The 20,576-nt window shown below is 35.1% G+C and overlaps 4 protein-coding genes across 6 annotated transcripts; all 4 read right to left on the bottom strand.

Annotated features, from left to right (window-relative positions):
* Window positions 1-1,953: 1,953 nt before the first annotated feature.
* Window positions 1,954-4,629, bottom strand: LOC130739772 (putative pentatricopeptide repeat-containing protein At1g69350, mitochondrial). The gene has a single exon (XM_057592170.1). The coding sequence runs from the start codon at window positions 4,417-4,419 to the stop codon at window positions 1,960-1,962; it is 2,460 nt and encodes an 819-aa protein (XP_057448153.1). The 5' UTR covers window positions 4,420-4,629; the 3' UTR covers window positions 1,954-1,959.
* Window positions 4,630-5,718: 1,089 nt separating this feature from the next.
* Window positions 5,719-9,159, bottom strand: LOC130739771 (clp protease adapter protein ClpF, chloroplastic). Its single transcript, XM_057592169.1, has 9 exons — window positions 9,024-9,159; window positions 8,291-8,681; window positions 8,123-8,182; window positions 7,773-7,867; window positions 7,449-7,621; window positions 7,007-7,119; window positions 6,496-6,541; window positions 6,220-6,260; window positions 5,719-6,149 (listed from the first exon to the last, which is right to left on the bottom strand). Exons 2-9 carry the CDS (start codon window positions 8,624-8,626, stop codon window positions 6,006-6,008), a joined length of 1,008 nt encoding a protein of 335 aa, XP_057448152.1. The 5' UTR covers window positions 8,627-8,681; window positions 9,024-9,159; the 3' UTR covers window positions 5,719-6,005.
* Window positions 9,160-9,828: 669 nt separating this feature from the next.
* LOC130735705 (hevamine-A-like) lies at window positions 9,829-10,898 on the bottom strand. The gene has a single exon (XM_057587615.1). It carries the CDS (start codon window positions 10,842-10,844, stop codon window positions 9,945-9,947), a length of 900 nt encoding a protein of 299 aa, XP_057443598.1. The 5' UTR covers window positions 10,845-10,898; the 3' UTR covers window positions 9,829-9,944.
* A 1,324-nt stretch (window positions 10,899-12,222) lies between these two features.
* On the bottom strand, window positions 12,223-20,261 carry LOC130739770 (uncharacterized). 3 transcript variants are annotated; one of them, XM_057592168.1, is made up of 15 exons: window positions 20,055-20,261; window positions 19,362-19,759; window positions 18,072-18,149; window positions 17,844-17,899; window positions 17,265-17,384; window positions 17,085-17,155; window positions 16,314-16,407; window positions 15,965-16,168; window positions 14,425-14,676; window positions 14,172-14,280; window positions 13,947-14,014; window positions 13,004-13,073; window positions 12,846-12,920; window positions 12,654-12,736; window positions 12,223-12,524 (listed from the first exon to the last, which is right to left on the bottom strand). In XM_057592168.1, the coding sequence occupies exons 2-15, from the start codon at window positions 19,677-19,679 to the stop codon at window positions 12,449-12,451; spliced, it is 1,674 nt and encodes a 557-aa protein (XP_057448151.1). In that variant the 5' UTR covers window positions 19,680-19,759; window positions 20,055-20,261; the 3' UTR covers window positions 12,223-12,448. The 3 variants fall into 3 exon arrangements, with proteins under 3 accessions (XP_057448151.1, XP_057448149.1, XP_057448150.1); XM_057592166.1 differs by having other exon boundaries at window positions 12,654-12,745; window positions 20,055-20,260; XM_057592167.1 differs by lacking the exon at window positions 20,055-20,261 and having other exon boundaries at window positions 12,654-12,745; window positions 19,362-19,778.
* Window positions 20,262-20,576: the final 315 nt, after the last annotated feature.

Here is a 20,576-nt window from a genome sequence, read left to right as displayed (position 1 = left end):
CTCTTTTAATTTATTGATATCACGCTCAATGTTGTTTTTCTAGTACATATCTTATTTCTCTTAAATAAGATTTTAAGTTTATGTATTTGCAAATGGAAAAAAAGATGTCATCGCAAGAGTTAACTTTTCAGGTGTATGTTCTTAACTCGAGCATGATTGATTATCTGCCATGAATAAAACATGTGTGAAAAAAAAATCAATATTGTTTTATTAGGATCTAAACAGAGATTTTTCTGCCTTTCAAACATACAATACCTAGAGCATAAACTGATTAATGTGAACAACTGAACATTATAACCACATATGTAGCTAAATTGAATTTCTACTATTAAATAATAATTTAAAGGCTTAATTGCACTTTTGCTCCCTGATCTTTCACCTTTGTGCGATTTACCTCTCTCATCTTTAAAATGAGCGAATTCCCTCCCTCTTCTATTAATATGTGTGATTTAGGCCCTTCCGTTAGTTAGCCGTCCAATTGCTAACGGTGGTTGCTATTTTCACCCCCCTTTTACTAACCACACCCCCTTATCAGAAATAAAAATAAAAAAATAAATTAAATAAATTAAATAAAATTAATAGAAAATAAAAAAAAACTATAAATTAAAAAAAACTGAAAAAATATTTTTATAAAAATCAAAGAAAAAATAATAAAATAAATGAAATAAGTTAAATACAATTAATAGAAAATGAAAAAATATTTTTATAAAATCAAAGAAAAAACTGAATTTTTTTTTATAAAAATCAAAGAAAAAAATGTTTTTATAAAGTCAAAGAAAATAACATATTTTTTTAATTGAAGATAGAAATTTAAAAATAAAATAAAAGAAGAATTTGTTTCTATTTGCACCACCTACACTAAATTAAAAATAATATTCTTTTATTTTATTTTTAAATTTCTATCTTCAATTAAAAAAAATAATTTATTTTCTTTGAATTTATAAAAACATTTTTTCTTTGATTTTTATAAAAATATTTTTTTCAGCTTTTTTTTTATTTTATATAAATGTTTTTTCATTTTCTATTATTTGTATTTAACTTATTTCATTTATTTTATTATTTTTTCTTTGATTTTTATAAAAATATTTTTTTCCAGTTTTTTTTTATTTTCTATTAATTGTATTTAATTTATTTAATTTATTTCATTTATTTTTTTATTTTTTAGCTTAATTGCACTTTTGCCCCCTGATCTTTCACCTTTGTGCAATTTACCTCCTTTTTTTATTTTTATTTTTATTTTTATTTCTGATATGGGGGTGTGGTTAGTAAAAGGGAGGGTGAAAATAGCAACCGCCGTTAGTAATTGGACGGCTAACTAACGGAAGGGCCTAAATCGCACATATTAATAGAAGAGGGAGGAAATTCGCTCATTTTAAAGATGAGGGAGGTAAATCGCACAAAGGTGAAAGATCAGGGAGCAAAAGTGCAATTAAGCCTAATTTAAATTAAATCTCAATGGGGTAGTGCTTTTTTTAGTAGATGGGCCAAGCCCGAAAACAACAAGAAGCGAACTAGCTACTGATCTCGGAAAAGACACTCCCATAAAATCCTGAAACAAAAGACTCCTACAACTACCAGGGGGCTATTGACCCAAAAAAAAAAACAATACCAGGAGGCTCATGGATAACATGCAATCCCAAAGACATCGGTGATGTATTGGGTTAAGTACTTTGATATATAAGGATTTTTCATCTGCATGACCTGATTATATGGTGATGCATTGAGTAGTTATTGTTATAGTAGTATTGGATATTGAATAAGTTTAGCACAGCATTGGATGTAATTTGATAAGTTAATGGTCTGGAAATGAATAAATCTAAAAAGAACCGATGGAGTAGTATCCAATATAATTTTTTTTTTCTATTGGACGCTGCTGGTTTGCATTGTAGTAATGATTGAATCTCTGTAAATAATTTCTCAAAAAATAATGGTATTATTCTAAAATTGGACTGATTTATCTCAAGTGCAACTGCTATCTTCTCTCTGCAAGTTATGAACACTACAATCCTCAAGAAATACACTAGATCTAGTACCATACACTGTACTATAGCATTCTACATCACATCCTTGTTCCTGTGCCAAGCTTTGAAATTTTTCTAAAAACATGTAAATTTCTTTCATTAGCAACTCAGAAGTATCTCCAGCTCCAAATCTGAAGATTTTCCTATCTATCTCAATTGTGCTGTACCCAGGTACCTTCTTCAGGCCCATTCCTTCCATCCTTGATCTCACTTTTCTGGATTCATACCAGTTCCCTCCTTCTGCATATATGTTAGATAACAAAGTATAGTACCCCGTATCATCTGTACTTATTTCTCTAAGTTCTTTATCGATGTTTTCAATCATGTCCATCCTGCCATGTATTTTACATCCATTCAGCAGAGCTCCCCATATGCTAGCATCTATAGGCCGGAACATCGATTTAGTTATTTCATATGCTCCATTGATATCACCGGCGCGGCTTAGAAGGTCAACTATGGAGGAAAAATGTTCAGCATTGGGCACTATGCCATAATCCTTCATTGAGTTGAAATATAATTTCCCTTCCTCCACTGATCCAGCATGCCTGCAGGCAGATAAGATGTTCATGAAGGTTACTTCATTTGGTTTAATTCCTGACTCAACCATTTTAGTGAAGAGTGAGATGGCAGCATTTATTCGACCATGGATGCCATAAGCGGCAATCATGGTGCTCCATGACACCACACTTTTCTCTGACATGCTATTAAAAACTCTTTGGGCTGTTTGAAGGTCTCCACACTTCGCGTACATGTCTACCAGGGCTGTGTCAATGTAAAGATCCTTCCGTACACCGGAAACAATGATCTTGTGGTGAATCCATTTTCCCTTCTCAAGATAACCCAAATTGGTGGAAGCTTGGATTGCACTTAACAAGGTTACTTCATTAATTTCCAGACTATTGAAGTACATCTCATCAAATAGGTTGAGAGCTTCTACTGAAATGCCATTCTGTGAAAACCCACAAATCATACAGTTCCATGTCACAATACTTTTCTGCGTAATCTTGTCAAAAATCGAGTATGCCAGGTCCACAAAGCCACATTTTGAATACATATCCATCAAGGAGTTCTGAACAAATTCGTCCATGAAGCCTCTTTTCATGACATTGCCGTGTATCTGCTGTCCAAATTGTATTGAACCAGCACTTGCAGTTGCTGAAATAGAACTTGCTAAACTAAATGAATCAGGCATTAGCCCCTTTGCAAACATAAGTGCAAAGAGTGTCATTGCCTCTTGGTTTAAACCCTCCCGAGCATAGAAAGATATAAGTGTATTCCATGATACAATATTATTGTTTCCCATTAAATGAAGAAGCTTTTCACAACTGCTTATTTTCCAACATGCAGCATAGAAATCTATCAGTGCAGGCCCTAGATCAAGATCAGCAGCATCCATTGCTTTCCTCAAAATAAAGCAATGAGCTGACTTCCCCTCCTTTAACCGGCCTAATCTAGCACAGAAATGCAGAACATTAATCATGGTCACTTCATTGGGTTCTACTTCTAACTCCTGCATCTGAATGAAAGTATCAATTGCTTCTTCAAAGCACCCGTTTTGATTATAGGATGAAATCATAGAAGTCCAACAAGCAGTACTTGGATCATGGAGGTACTCAAAAAGCCCTTTCGCTCTACACACGTGTCCACACTGGCTATACATAACAATGAGAGAGTTATTCAATCTGGCATCATCAACCATTTCTTTTCTTATCACATATCCATGAACAGATTTAGCTAGCCTCAAACAACTAACTTTGGCACAGGCCTCAGCTATGCTAAGCAACGTAACCGAGTCAGGTTTAATTCCCTCGGAGACCATCGAACGAAACATCTCAAGTCCTTCTCTCGGCTGCCCATTCTCAATATAACATGAAACAATGGAGCTCCAGGAAACCAAATCCCTGTCACACATTTCATCAAACACCTTCCGAGCATCATTTAAGCAGCAAAACTCCCCATACAATCCCAGCAGCGAGGTTCCAATGACATGATCAGTGCTAAACCCGGATTTAACTATCCTCCCATGCATTTTTCTGCCTGAAACCAAGTCACCAGCACCAGAAGCAGCCCTCAGAACAGAAGGGTACAGGAAGCTGCAGTTCTGTATCAGCTGAGAACCCTTGTGGATTTGGTGATGATAAAGCGAAAGCACTTGGTTAAACAGGTGGTTCCAGAGGTAACACTTGATGAGAACTCCAAACATGAAGGAATCAGGAGATGGGTATGCGTAGAAAACGAGTCTTGATGATTGGAGACAACCCATTTGAGCGTAGGACTCGAGAAGCTTGGTAGAGGCAAGTTGGTCACGGTGGAGGCCAGTGACGACGAGGTGTGCGTGGAGCTGGGTGAGTGGTCTTAGGCTAGAACATGACCTGAACAATGGCATGTACAGTGTCATGTTTTTGTTTCTTTTTCTTGTCTGGGGATCCTCAAAACTGAAACAAGTGGTGTTTGTCTGGTTTTTAGGTAGCTAATGGTTGAAGATGAATCATTAAACTCGCGGGAACAGAAAGAAAAAGAAATGGAGTCATTTGAGTTTGAGTTGCAGCAAATTGACTTCTTAGCAGTTATCACTATTTATTTAGATCAAGTAATAAAGGGTTAAATTTCATTTCAAAGAAAAAAAATAAAGCAGTCACATTTCTCTAACGTTTTGTTTTATTTACTCTATTTTGCTTTTTTATCTCTCATACACTTCTATCACACCACTCATTTCTTTATCTTTTATTTTTGTATCTCTCTAAAGTATGAGGGGAAGAAGTGTGAAGACAACATATTTTATAAAATAAGTCATAAGTGACAACTTACGGTTGAAATTTGTGATCACGTATTTACAACAGTTGTGAAATATAAACAAATGAGAAAGAGTCCTTTCGAAATTAACTTAATTAGAGTTTATTGAAGCTTATTAACTACTCCTAACAAATACACTACATAAACTACACAAGTGTTCTTTAACTTGCATTAGGTAGATAGTCCAACACAAAAATGTAATTTACCACCAAGCTTTGGAGATGAAGGTGGAGGAGACATTTGACAAAGTTGATTTTTTTTGGAAAATAACAAAATTAAAGGTGTTAACATAAACACCCTTCTAATAGACATAGATGAGAGGGCTAATTTGAAAATTATGGGTATATTTGCTTTTTATTTCATCTAATGTTTCCCATTTTCATTATAAAATGACATTGTTTTCATTTTATTTAAGTTTTAAAAAAATTGCACCGTAGATAGTGAAAACAATAAACTGTTTTTACTATTTTCCTCTACAAAACTTTGAAAATAGAAAACAGAATGTATTTTGGGATCATCAATGCAGCAAAATCAGGATTTTAAAATTTAAAAACTTGCCAAAAACCCTCTAATGATCCCTGCAATAGCCATGGATCATAGATAAGATTATATCTCTTGATCAGAGGCAAGTGTCTGAAGTATGTTAAAATTTAATTTTAATTTGTAAGTGCAATCATAAAAAGCAAGCTCTGCTGCTTTTACTCCTGCAGATGGTATTTACTATTTAGATGATCATCACAATGCGATATTTGGATGTGTTCAACACACACTCCAAAGCACCTTAGCGGAAAATCTTCATGTTGTCATTTATGGATTAACAAGATTTTGAGGTCTAATGCTAATTCCAAATGTGCAACCAAACATGCACAAGTTGTACATGGGAATCGTAGAAAAACATGCTCAATTATAAACACAAGCTCTCCCATTTCAGGATGGAAATAGAAGTTTACTTTTTCCAGGAACTCTTATGTACATATGGGAGTGACCACTAGGAAAGGCAGTGATCATTGTACAAGCAACACTAGGAATTCTTTCATGTCATTTAGTTTCCAGCATGGCCGATCCACTGATTCATGCAATAAATTGTCACAAAAGTTTCAACCTCTCAATCCCTATACGCCATAATCTCTCGATTCCTATAAGCCATATGACTAGTGCATGAAGTCTCACATCAGTAATGTAAGCTTTTGCTCAACTTTCATCGTTTGGTGGGTCAGTGGGTAATTCATGACGTGGTTTATTGTACTTCTCCCGCAGTTGCTTAATTGGGATGAAATCTCCAGCAGAATCCACTCCATAGAATAGAAAAGAGATGTAGGGATGATCAAACCTTCCCTGGACATCGTTAAAAGCACCAATTAAATGACAGAAATAATAGTATAATGCATGGTATAGACCTACTCACCATGTCTGGTTTGTCAGGGGTTAGAAGATTCTCCTCTGCAACTGCAAATTATGAGAAAAAATCAATGTATAAGTCATTTGTCTTCAGCAAGAAGCCATGGATATCAAAGAACTTAAAATAAGTGGTCCACTGGTAAGTGAAATGTAGTAATGTACAGATAAGCAATAATAGATAAATAACAAAATGTTTGTCAACAAGAAAGAATAGGTAATAAACATCACTACACCTAATGTAAACAAACACATAAACCTAGGGAATTAAGTAAAACAGCTTTACCATATGCCACCAGTAGATTTGGTTCAGCACGTACATCAACAAGAATCTAGACATTAGAAAAAGGGAAACGGATTAAAGACGTTGCATTACTTAATCAAAGCCTATTCAGCTATTAACAAAATAAGATACACCAATCAGGCAATAGATCAACAAACAGCAAATATATTTCCAATCACACTGTCTTGCCTGCTAGGCTGCTATGCAAGTAATCATCAAAACAATGTTCTATCCAAAATGTTTGCTGAGTAAGAAAAGAGACAATTTAAAGAGTGATGGTCCTGCCACCACCTTTAATGCAGTCATTCAAATGATAGCAGAAATTCAGAAACCATCAAAGACAAATTTTTTAATAACAAACATGCAACAATTGGGGATGAAATCACTTGCAGTAACATCTTTCACAATATGCTATTGCAGTATGCTTAACTATGATTTGCTAAAAACTAAATTTGACCTCATAGAAAAAGAATAATTCATGCAGATGCAATTTATATGCTGAAGTTAATCAAACCTGATAAAAAGGTTGAGTGGAACCACGAGACAACTTCTTAATCTCTGCATTTTCCATCCATGAACTTGATTCAGAGCACACTGGATCCATTCCACAGATCACAGCTGTATAGCCTGTTATGTAGATTGAGTAATCAGAATACAGGTAGGGGGAAGGAAACAATATCCTCCATATTAATGAGGTAATCGATTATCATTATGTGTGCATCCACATCAAAGACTCCAATTTAAAAGGTGTCCAATCAGGTTCTTTTTGCTTGCATTATAGTGATTTGAAATTCCACAAAGCAGCACTGTTAGGCAATTATATCTCCATAATCATGACTTTTTCCATGAAAAGCTTCAGAGTACAACCAAGAAGCGCCATTGTTATTGTTATATCTCATTGAAATGCAATTAATAGTGATTTGTCATATCCAACAGAAGGCATTTCAACTACTTACCAAATATTTTATGCCTTACTTTCTGCCCCAAGCGGAAGGCGTATTGTGCATTTTCATGTGCCAAAGCTTTGGCTGATGCAGCTAGAGACTCTGCTTCAAGTTTGGAAATTTTATCCCGTAATTCTGCAGCCAAGGCATAATCCTCTTTCTCAATAGCACTCTGAAGGTCTGAACTGCAAGGAAAACAAATTATGAAAACTCATGGAAGATGAATAATACTTAGAGTTGACCAGTACATTCCATAGAGGAAATAAGTATAAGAAAAGAAAGCCTATTTATCATTGAGAACAAGTAAGCTTGGTTTGAAGGATGAAGAAAACTCACCGAAGACGGATAATACTTAAACCTTTATCTTGGGCTTCACCTTTTGAAGACAATCCCCTTTTTGACTGTTGTTGCTTGATTATATCTTCTTCAACCTTCGATAACAATATTTTTCAACCAAGCAACAAATCATTCAATGCTCCAGTTCAAAAAAAAATTAGATAACTTGATGACATATAAATGGAAATAGAGATTCACACTAATACAAATGCTATTTTTTAGACTCATACACACAAACACAAAATTCAAGGGTATCATTTAGTGAAAGAAAATAAAATCACTCACAGAAACCAAAAAGTATAAATTCCTAGTAACCCTAGTAAACACGATTAATGGCTGACTTATCTAACCTCAGATAGTTTATTTCTCAGCTGCTGTGCAATGTCATACTGCTCCATGTTCAAAGCATACTGACATTCAGACGTTCAAGACAAATGAAGCATTATGAGTTCTTCCATAAACATGAGAGATACACAACACCACTTAACTGCTTAAACAAGAGTTAAGAGCTGCCAGACCTGTACTCTTGTGGCCAAGTCTAACTGAAAAAAGAACATCAAGATATCCTCATTAGCGCTTTCACTGTGCTCTACACTTGCATCCAACTCCTGCTCTCCTCCCCCTCTAAACATCCATGCTGCTTCAGCCTTAAAGTCGCCGCGCCTTGACACATAAGGGTACCCCATTAAGAACAAGCTCTGCACACACTGGTTCCAAACCAAGTGCTTCCCAGTGGTGGAAGTGATATGGGATCTCTTAAATGGCTCAAAGGGTGTCATCCAATTTAAGGAAGATCCACAGGGCCTGCTCTTTCCACATGTTACCATAGTGCTCAATGACATTCCTTGCACCATTTTGTTGGAAACTCTCACCAAAACACAAGCAAAACTTCACTTTTTGTGTTGTGCTCTGCATCAATAACAAGAAATTAATGGAAATTATGAAGCTTGAAAACAATAATCTGCAAATTCAAAACTTCCCCCAAAAAAATCCCTTTGCCCCTCAAGCTCAAAGTTAACAACTTTCTGCTCAATTAGGCTTCAACTAAACCATTTCTAATCTGGGTATGTTCAGAAAATTGATTATTACAAATGGAAGCAGGAAATAACATGTGGGTATCAGTTAAACACGCCATTTGATTTTCAGAATCAAAGATAGGCTTCGAATGCAACAACTATGAAGAAAATATGCAGTGAAAGTTTCTTGGCAACGAATTAGATTTTCTAGGGAAACAAACAGAAGAATAGTTACCAGAGGTCAGCCAGAAAAAGCAAGTAGAAGCAGAGGATTTCAAGCAGCGTCCATGGCCTCACAGTCACAGAAGCAAGCAACAAAAGCAAATAAGAAAAAGAAGAAAACTGTTTTTTTTTTCTATCTCATTTTCTTGGTCTCAATAAAATTGTGATAATTAAAATCAAAATATACATCTCCTTTATTATTTTGGTAATTTTTTTGGCACCTATGATTATAATTGATTTTATTCAATTGAATTTAATTCCTCAAATATATTTTTCATTTTTATTTTATTTATTAGTCCATTAAAAGATTTGCACATTACAAATGAGAAATAATATTCTTATTTCTTTTTAAATTTTCTATTTTACTAGTGTTTCTCACTTTCGGAAGGCTGGTGAGTGGTGTAAGTTTCTCATTCGAGCCTTTTGTGCCATATAATTGAAGTGTATTTTGAGTTGTCGTGAATACAGTTGCGTTAAATACTTTGTAGTAGAGTTTAGTCGTCCATAGAAGTTCTACCTGACTTGAGCATGATTGTCTCAGTGGATGATACATGTGGTTCAAACTAAAAAAAATGTATTTTGAGTTCGGGTTGGATAGTAGTTGGATTCATACTTTAACATTTTGTAATTTTGACATTTAGAACTCCAAATGAGAATCTGAAAATTTTAAGAATTAATTTGTGTTATCTATGTGCTCCTTTGTGGTTTTTTTCTTCCTTTCTTTACTAGTGCATGTGCTTTCAGTGCTTCTCAAAACACAAGTTTCCACGATGTTGTGCGAGGATGTAATTAAAATGAGATTATAGAACACATATAGGTGTTATAATTCACAGAAACTTCATATATATTGATCACATTCTTCACATCACACACCAGTACAAAGACAAGCATTACATATAACATACACCAAAACACACCCATATAAACTTAGATTCTAGACATGGTTCTTGATGGAGGAACTGTATCCACTCTGAATATCATAGTACCTAGACCACAGCATAACACCACCATATTTAGAAGATCCCTGAATTGCTGGAAGCACTTTGGAAGTAAGATCAGTAACTGGAATGAATCCACTCCCTGCAGCTTCAGGGGAAGCTGGCAATCCCAAGAAAACCTTTTTGTCTGGAATATCCAATGTCCACTGCTTCCAAGCATTTTCAAGATTGCTAATATCACTCTCACTGTACTGGCAAGGAGGGTTGTTGTAGAATTGGACCCAAACATAGTCGAATAAACCGGTCTTGAGCCCATTTCCAATCCAAGCATCAGGAAATGGGCACTGAGGAGCTGCTGTCAGGTACAGATTTTTGTTGTATCCCTTCAGAGACCTAGCAAGATCGCCCCAGTATAGGTTCGTGCCTCCTTCGATGTCAAAATCAATGCCATCAAGAACGGCTGGCCCGAGAGGGCGGGAGGAAGAGCTTCCTCCTAAGAAGTTGTTCCAGAGGTAAGTAGCTACTTGGCTCGCATCCTTAGAGGAAGCGAGCGAGTAGCTACCAGCCCCTCCTCCAATAGACAGCAAGACCTTAACGCCTTTGGCCTGGCAGGACTTGATATCAGAGGTTAGCCCTGTGCACGCGTTGCTGTAAGGATCGCAATGGCCGGCGAAGTTTACCATTGGGGTCTGGCCATTGCCAAATGTTGGAAGGAAGGCTAAGATGACAAAATTGTAGTTCCCTGTGGCACATGCTTCAGCAAGGCTGCCTTCATTGCCATTTTGCCCCCAGTAGACTGCAATGCCTCCACCAGCATTAGAACTATGTGCTAGTGCCAATAGGATCAAGGAGAAGAATGAAATTGAAGCAGCCATCTTTGCCATTCCCAATTGCATGCAAAATCTGTATATCTATGTACTTAAACTTTGAGATATTTTTTTGTAGAACTATGCTGCTAGAGAAGGGCTTTTTATAGGGGTAACATAACACTACTCTAATTGTAAACATTCTGTTTGCTTTTGCACTAAATAGAGTGGATTGGCAGTCACACTGTATCAATAGTCCAAAATTCTGATCATTGATGTTGACTTTTAACTCTTCAAGGAAGCAGCACGTAAATTGGCCAGCATCTACTTGTTCTTTTATGCTGCTGGATTTCTTCCACTCCACTTTTGCAAATATAATCCATAAATCTATGAATTTCCTTTATTGCTTAGATAGCTATCAGTATTTTCATTTCCCCTGTGGAAACTGATGTGCAAATTCAGGCTAAATGTTTTATTGTTTATACTAATTTTAACAAAAAAGAGAAGGTTTCAACTAAAAACACATTTTAACAATTTTTCCATACTTTAATTTTTTAAATGATATTCTAGTAGTTTTATAAAGTTGAATAAGAAACTATTTTAAAAAATGCCATATCATGTTCTTATCAAGACATGTTAACACCATTTAAATTCTGATATATGAACATTTCTATCATGACCCTTGTTAAAAACTTGTCCCACCTTGAGTTTTTTGGTTTGAGACAGGTGTCCTTCTTCAGAGGCAATCATATTCAAGTCGGTAACATCCATATCATGTCCAACCTTGAGTTTAAATTTACAACTCAGTACATATCGTTTGCAATATATCCTTATGCGGTAAAACTAATTTGCACCGAAGCTCTTTTAACTTGTGAACCATATTTTTCTCAGTCCAGAGTATTGACACACATCCTAAACTAATGATGCCTGCAATAGTTGGACTCCCTAAACGTTTAGTCTATGATTCGATCCCCGGGTAAATTCACTCACTTCACGTGATCTCCAAACCTTAGGGATTAGTATGATGATTTTCATCACATGTGGGATACCACCTTTGGGAAACTAAAACTTGATGTGTGCGACATGCTGAGTTCTAAATTCGGAATCTTCGAATGATAATTTGGATAGATATATCGTTTTCTTCCTTGGTCCACAATAGTCCAATTTAATTGCCGTGTATATTATAGATTTGAAGGAATAAAAAAATAACGACGTAGAGTGAAGAAAATATGTAGCTGATAAATTATTCTTCCTGAAAATGTAAATAACATCTTAACAATCAACCCATTGGAGATAAAGCTTTCACTCAGATTTAGCTTTGACTCAATAACGTCAAGATTAGTTTCAAGATAATCTTTTGCAGGACCCTCTTACATTTAAGTTATCAATAAGGCACGATATGATAATGAATACATTATAAAAAAACTTCAAAGCCTGAAATATACAAGACACTTGCACAAAGCCCAGCTTCAACAAAGATCAAAACCACCTTGAATTTTATTCAGAACTCAGGAGATTACAAAGAAGGAAAATAATATAATACCATTTTACTTACAGAGAAACTTGCGAATGATTCAAAAATTGTAAAAAGTAAAAAAATGAAATTCATCCTTACACAAACGCATACAAATAATAAAGAAACTACAGCAAGTGATGCACTTTCATCAGCTGATGTAGAACTGCACATGACACTCTCATGGTCTGTGGTAAACGTATTTTGTTCTGGGATCAACAATAAGACCCTTTCCTCCATTCACTTCTAAGTCATGCCTATCAGAATAAAAGAAGAAAAATCATAACATAGAATCTAAAATACATTCAGAAATCGAATGAAATGTTTTATGGAATAACATTAGGAAAAACAAATGATGACAACACATGAAAACTTAAAGACTCAACTGGAATACAAAATCTGGGATGGTCAACTGCTCACGAGGTACGTATCTGAAGAGCTGCAGTAATCTATCAACATAAACCACTTTCTTCCAAACCTAAAAGATAATCGTCAATGACAATAACAAATACAGGATGTGCTTAAATAGGTTTAAGTCAGGTAATAAAATTTTAAAAACTAACTTGATATTCACATACCGCATTGTCCACAAGCAACTGAAGCGCAAATACTGCCATTTTTAGTCCAATAGTTGGGTGGAGGACATATATTGCCTGTGCATATCAGACCAAGAAATCAGAGAAAATAATATAAATGTGTAACAGCAATACATCAGGAAAACAGAAATAGTTCACACATGCAGGTTGCGTTGGTGCTTCCGTCCAAGTATTTGTTGCAATCTTTTCATCCAACCTAGGTCTGGTTGCCTATTTATACAAAATGGTGGACAAAGGTTAAAAGCAATAGTTAAGAAACCATACTACTATGCATTGCAGAGAAATCTAGAGCAACCAAAGATAGGAGTTACTTATAAATAATCACAGTTTGAAGCAACCTGCTCAACTAAAATATTCTTAACCAATGTTCAAGGAACAGTTTATTCCTATGTTTTCCTTTAATTCAAGTGTGCTTTCATCTAAAAAAGCATGAACATGACAAGGGACTCGGATATAATATGACACGGATATGGGGATACACAAATTGTTAAAATATAGGACATGACATGGCTATAACACAACACATACTGTAAAAAACATTTTAAAAATTTTAGAAGTTAACATGAGTTATATTAGACAGTAAAATGTTGACGTTCACTATTTATTTTCATCAGTTTCACAAACCTCTATCAGTTAGACAGGCAAATCTGCCATCAGCATATAGCTAAGCCACAATGCATCAAACCAAAGGATTGCTTGATTTAAATATGGAGATATGTAATGCAGAATCAACCTCAACAGAGTTAGATGAAATACATATAGTTAAGTAACTTCAAGATTCCAAGCTAATACATGACTAAGCCAACTACTGCCAAGCAAATGTTTCCAGCAACTACTAAAAGAACTACTGATACAATGTGAGATGTTTGGCAATTAAATAAAACACTATGCAAGACAGCCATATTTTCCATAGGCTGATTGTTAAAAACAACTAGTTCACCAATTAATAGCCTAGAGTTAGCACATTCTCCTCTTACACATTCAAATATTTTTCTAAGACAACCCATAGCATATTTCATACCTTTATAGCATAAAAGAATAAACTAATCTGTAAATCCTGGAACTCCATTATTTAAAACTTACATCTGCAGAGATGCAGCAGAGTGGAAGTAGACAATAGTATAAGGCTTTTGTATTATAGGCTCGAATTCCTGAAATTTGACACAAAGATAGTTTTCAGATATTTGAGAAGTGAACAGGGTAAGGGAGAAAAAAAATTAAAGATACGTAGATGATGAAAATTTACTTTAGCCATACTTAAGTTGTCAACACTAAAATATGTCAAGGTGAAGAGTATAACTGACTCACCTTCACTACATGAAGCACAAATCTTTCCAGATCAAGACATCTAAGCAAGAAGTGAGCCCCCACAACAACCATGACAGGACGACCCTCACTATCTACCCCTCCACGATAGCTGAAAAACATAAATAAATTTATATTAGTGTCAAACTGAATGCATATCTGAAACTTTCAATTTTGATAGGATAAGAAATGCATGAATATAAGAAAATTTTAAAGAACATAAAACTTCAGTGTAACTAAATAGATGGACACTTACACAATTTTCATCTCTGCAATTTCAGAAAGATTTAAGGAATTTGCTTTAGAAAGATATCTAGAGTGCAGAGAATACTCTTCGGCAGCAGATAATGCAGGTGCACCTAGGTCACCAAATCCAAGCAATTTAGCAAAGTTCCAGCCTCTTTGTGCTTGGACAGTTTTCTCCCACTGCTCCAGACGTCTTTCATCAGGGTCTTTAATCAAGGACATGAAGGCAGGATCCAGAAATGAATCTAAATATGATGAAGTCCTATAAAAGCCACATCAATCAGGAAATTTCCACATGTACAAATTGTAAAAATGATGAAAAATCTTCCAAGAGAATAAAACTAATGATAATTAATACAGTTGCATCCAAATATAAAACTACAAGGAGAGCATCAGGAAATGTTTGGGCAAACAGATAAATGAGGCCTTGTTTGACTATTGAAAACAAAAGAACAGAAAGACATGTTTAATTAATGTTTTTAGCTTATCTGTTTTGAGAATTGTTCCCAAAACTCCATTTCTGAAAACAAGAAAACAGAAACAGCTCATACATGTTTTCGTTCTTTTGTTTTTGTGTCTGATGGCATTCTTGTTAGAAATAAAGCACCTTTTTTATCTCATATGGCGTGCAGCTTGTTACAATGTCGACATCTCATGTATAATTCTTTTAAAACTGTTTTAGAAACTTATTTTTATCCAAACAAATTTTACTTTTGTTTTGTTTTCTAAAATTCTACTCAAAGTAAATTCTTAATACTTCATTGAAAAAAAGTTTTGAAAATAAAAAACAGATAATAATTTCAAACAAGCCCTGAACATTTTGCTGACAAGATGAAGCAGAGTAGAAGTGTAAAGTTGTAACAGAAACCATATTCTGGTCTGACCTTTGTTTAAATTCTCACTTTAGTCCTTGACATTTTATTTTTCACTATAGTTACCGACATTTATGAACTCACTTTAATGTAGCCCCACTATCTACCTGTTATCTAATAAACAAGAAAGGCTGATTTACCACTTTTAGAGATGTTGTGGCATCAATATCTGCAAACATGACAGTTTGATTGGAGATGACTGGACAAATAAATCAAACAAGACAATTTCATTTTTCACTTGCCATTTTGAAAAGAAAAAGAGCAATAATAAAAGAACCCATCCTGTGTTTCAAATGGCATGTGAAGATGAAATAATGAGGTTTTGAATGGCTTATCCCAATATATTTTGTCAAACTGTCAAGTCAATTAGTAACATCTTTTCCAAGCGAGTCTCAGATAACTATTATATTGATGCATGGACTAAGTTAAAGTGAATTCATAAATATCATGGACTAAAGTAAGAAAATGAAATCTGAAGGACTGAAGTAATTATAAATGAAAATTTCAAGGACACAGATTTTAGTCTACAGTAAATTATCAGATCTTGTGAAGTCCACTATTTGTGTATGGTGAGATTGGTAATACCTATTCAAGTATCTGGACAAAGTGGAACACACCATGCAATCTAGAAGAAAATATTAATACCTACCAATATCATCCTAAATAAAATTGACTGACCTGCGAACCATGCCAACATCACTAACAGGAAGATCAACTGGATCTTTAGGAGGTTTTGGAACATTTTTTTTAGGCAAAGGCTTGATTCTGATTTTACGCTCATCTATGGTGGTCTCACCATTCTCATCCCCAACATCTGCAGGAAGCTTTGACAAAGCCACTGCCTCTTCATGTTTATCCCGAGGAAAGTAAAGTGGTAGCAACCTACATGGAAACAATATAAAAGGTAAGGATGAATAAGTAAAACAAATTTCAATATTGATAAGCAAACAAAACAAACTAGCATAATTTTTTAGAAGTTCATTTCGTTTAAAACATTGCAGTTAACAACAACAGAGAAAGAATTTACCTTTTATATATCTCAGTATCAGCTGTGCTGGTAGTGCAAAAGACAACAGCTGTTATATTGTCTTTCTGCTTCTCAAGAAACCGTCGGACAGTTCCTGAATAAGACATAAGAAGAAACCATAAAACGTTACAAGGTGAAGAAGCGTAATAATAATATATTTATCCATTAGGCATGAGAAAACAGTTCTTGACGACATAGATAACCATACACCATATAATAGATGTATTAAGCATGTGCATGACTAATACCTTGAGTAAGTCTAGGCTTGGATATCTAACGATGAGTGAATTGGAATTCGATGGGATGGGATGGGTCGAATAGAATGGAATAAAGGTTTTGGAAACTGCACAAAATGGTAGAATTATACCCAAAAGATGCAACTAAACATGCATCTATTTACCTACTTATGCTGACCTGTCGTCTCTTCCATCTTTAATCTAAACACCAGTTAGTAAGATGTAAAATTAAGCAAATCACAACAGATTGACCATTTGAAGAAGTGAGAACATGATTTGTCATTCTATCTTCTCTCTTCCCGCTTCCCCCAATTAGATTTCCCTTCCTTCCATTTAAGATGAAGTCAGTATATTATTTTTCTGGTTTTCGGCAATCATGACTGCTAGTTATCATTATCATATAGATAAAACAGAAGTAATATATACCAAAAGTTGGGCAGTTTAATTTCTACAAGATATATAAAGCTAACCTATTAAATTTATCAGGTTCGAATCAATGCAGAAAATGAAAAAATATGAAGACAAAATATCTCACTTATAGCTACATGTGCAGCTGGTTCACGGGGATAGTTCTTCGCTTCAGTATAAATACAGCCCATAGCAATGCTGCATCAATACATTTTTAAAAAGCACGTTTTAGATATTTGAGGCGACATAGGAGATGCCCTAACAAACAGCTTGAAGAAAATAATGATGTAACATTTGAAACAAAAACCTTCGAAGCCCATTTTCAACTAGAAGCTCCAGGCAAGATCGATAGCAATGACTTAAAGCATTCTCTGCAGCAGTGTGGTACTTCACCGCATACTTTGGGCCAACAGTATGGATAACTTTCCTGGCGGAAATTTAATAAAGGCAAAAACAAAAATCAAATTCTAGCAATCTAACTTCTAGTCAAGAGAGTTGCATGCAAATAAGGAAGAAGAAATATGGGTCAAAACATAACATGATTGGAACAGCACCACACATGAATAACTGATTTCAGAGCAAAACACGGGAAAAGAGTAAACAACCTGTAAGCTGTTTAACATTTATACACATGCATCCACAATTGCACATGTAATAATCTACAAATCCATGTCAACGCAACCACGATTCAGAAGAGATTAAAGACAACATGACAATGCACCTTTGCATCAATGCAACAAGCACTAGCTTAAAGATACTCTTCGCAGTGACTTTTCTCACAGACAGAAGGCAGAAAAAGTAAACGCACGATCTCTTCCTATACAGTAAATAGAGACAACTACTTTTTTACTTCAGAAAAATAGGAAGGGGAGGGGGATATACGAACCTTGCAGGAAGATCATATGCATTGGTAGCTTTTGCCATCCCTGTTCGACACCCACCCTGTCAAGAATAAGATAGTGATGTCAATAATATTACCATATTCATACATCATTTCCAGAAAGCTGCTTCCCTGGCATGGTAGTATCTTAGCTCAATTACCAAATATACAAGCTCAAATATTATCAACATCAAGCACATAACAATACATTTTGCTTAAGCAATTAATCTATACCAAAGTGGCACATTCTTCTGCAAGACCAGGTCCAGCAGCAGCATGCAAACCAGGGCTGCTGTGTGCTTCATCCAAGACCTGTTGACAGGAAATGAAAAACTCATAAGAAATATGATTTATTAGTGCCATTAATTTACTAGAGGTACAGGTCAGAGGTGGAAGATAAATGTTGAGAACCAAGAGAATGTAACTCAGTTTTAAAGGTCACAAATAGACACGCAGAAAAGCAATTAGTGTGGATTAGGGGATTTGGAAGGGAATTAATTGGGATTTCTGTCATCATAGGGAAGAGAAATATCTAATTGTGAATTCTTTGGATAATTGGATTCTTTACTGCATTGATTGGGTTATCTAGGAACTAATACTAGTAGTTCAATTAATAGGCTCACTTGACTAAGGGATTAGTGGGTGGATAGCTATAATTGGCACCTTGGGTGAATTGAATTATTTTTTATATAGATGGACTGGGTAAGAACATGTGATTAGGTTAACGAAATCATCTCCCTGGTACGTCTTTCTTTTGTTTGACACAGTCATCTTCTAATTGCTATTTGTCATTTACTGCTAAAGACAAAATACCAACAATTCAAGCATTTGATCCGTTCATTCAATGCTAAAATAATTAAATTGGTATCTAACATCCAATCTCTGAGGATGGTAATCTTTGATTACTACATAACGAATTAACGATTAGGTACACTTGCCTACGAGTAATCATTGCAAAGTTGCAACCATGTGATTACATAATTGACTGGTCAATCTCCAACTAACCCAACTAACTAACAACAATCTATCGAAGTCTAATTGTTCATACAGTAATGCCTATAATCACACCCCCGTCAAGCTCATGGAGGGATCACATAGAAATCTAGGATTAGTTGTGGGATTGACAGCATAATGATGAAGGTGGTGTGCCTTTACCACAGGTTCTATTTGTTTCTTCTATAGGAGGAAAAAATTAGCAAAGCTTATGGATCAATATCTCATAAAAGAAAGAACAATGAAGAATACAAGAAATACTAAAGCAATCTGAATTCTGAAGAGGAGAAAATAACCCATAACAGTGCAACACAATGGAGGTTAAGCTTTAACTTCAAAACACTGGGAAAAAGTTCTAATTTGTTAAATTCGTTCATTTTCAATTGTCTTCAAGTATAGAACCATATAATCAAGTAAGCATAAGTTCTTTCACAAGGCCCTAGCGTCCTGTTATGCTTGCACAACGCATTGTAGTGAAAAGACAGAAAGCCACAAAACGCATACATAACTAAATGTGAGTGCATCATTCACCTCATTTGTAGAATTTACCACAGCATCCACCTCAAGGTTCCACGGAGTCCCCCTCCACAAGTATATCCTCGAATTAACTTCATGGTCAACAGGAAACCTCGACACCGAACCACTGCCGCCGCTCTCCGATCCCGATTGGAACGTCAAAGGATCGGGAAAATACGAGCTAGGATACGACGAATCCCCATTATCATACCCCAACGAATGCTCAGCGTCAATCCACCGCGGCACTTGATCTAGAGTCACAACAGAGTCCACACTGTCATTCGGCAATCCACCCCGCGGCGTGGCTGAAGCTGCAGCCACAGGCCTATACATTTCAGGAGGGACTCCAATCAACACCACCAGCCAGCCACCTTGTTAAGGTTCCAAATTACCGCTCCAAGTCCAAAATCACTCTAACATCACATCAACAACCCAAAATTCACACCTTAGCTATGCAATCACCACAATTCTAAAACAAATTTTGAGGGCAACCCATTTCTTCAATTATCATTTTATAGCAGCCACAGGGAGAAAAAATCAAAAATCAAAAATCAAAAATATAAAACCAAATATTTAAACTTTTTAAGCTATGTGAAAATGGGTAAACCTTATTTTTCAATTTTCTCTTTGAAAAGTATAGGAAAATTAAATTTCTACATGTATGAAAAGGGGGAAAATCTTAATTTTGATTTGAAAAGCAGAAAATACCTGGAATTGAAATCTGGGTATGGAAGAAGAACACTAATCATTCGCTTGTTTCCACGAAAGTTTGCTTTTTTGGAATCAAATCAAATGATAAGAAAATACAACTATTGTTGTCGCTGGTTCCACGGGACGATGAGCTTGCGAGGTTTTTTTTCTTAGCAAATGAAAAGGGGAAAAAATAATAATTCAATTTTGTTTTGTATTTTTCCGGGTCAATCGTTTTTTGAGTTAGATGCTGAAGATACCAATGATTAATGTAAGACTTTAAGTTTCAGATAATTATGCTCTGAAAATACCAATAATTCAATTTAAATTTACGTTTTTAAATTTATATTTATTTTATATATTATGTTTTTTTTAAAGATATTTGATATATTATGTTATCTTTTAATTTTACCAATTGGTTAATATACGAGTCATTTCATAGCCTTATCTCATAAACCTTTTCTAGTTGTTTTTTATTGTTGGCAATTTGGCATGCCCTGCCTGGTCTATAAAGCACTTTTCATTTTTACTTAAAGCAAT

The sequence above is a fragment of the Lotus japonicus genome, chromosome 2, assembly GCF_012489685.1.
Source record: "Lotus japonicus ecotype B-129 chromosome 2, LjGifu_v1.2".
NCBI lineage: Eukaryota > Viridiplantae > Streptophyta > Magnoliopsida > Fabales > Fabaceae > Lotus > Lotus japonicus.
The sequence above is the reverse complement of the archived record's forward strand: the minus strand, read 5'-3'. Positions and strand labels throughout refer to the sequence as shown.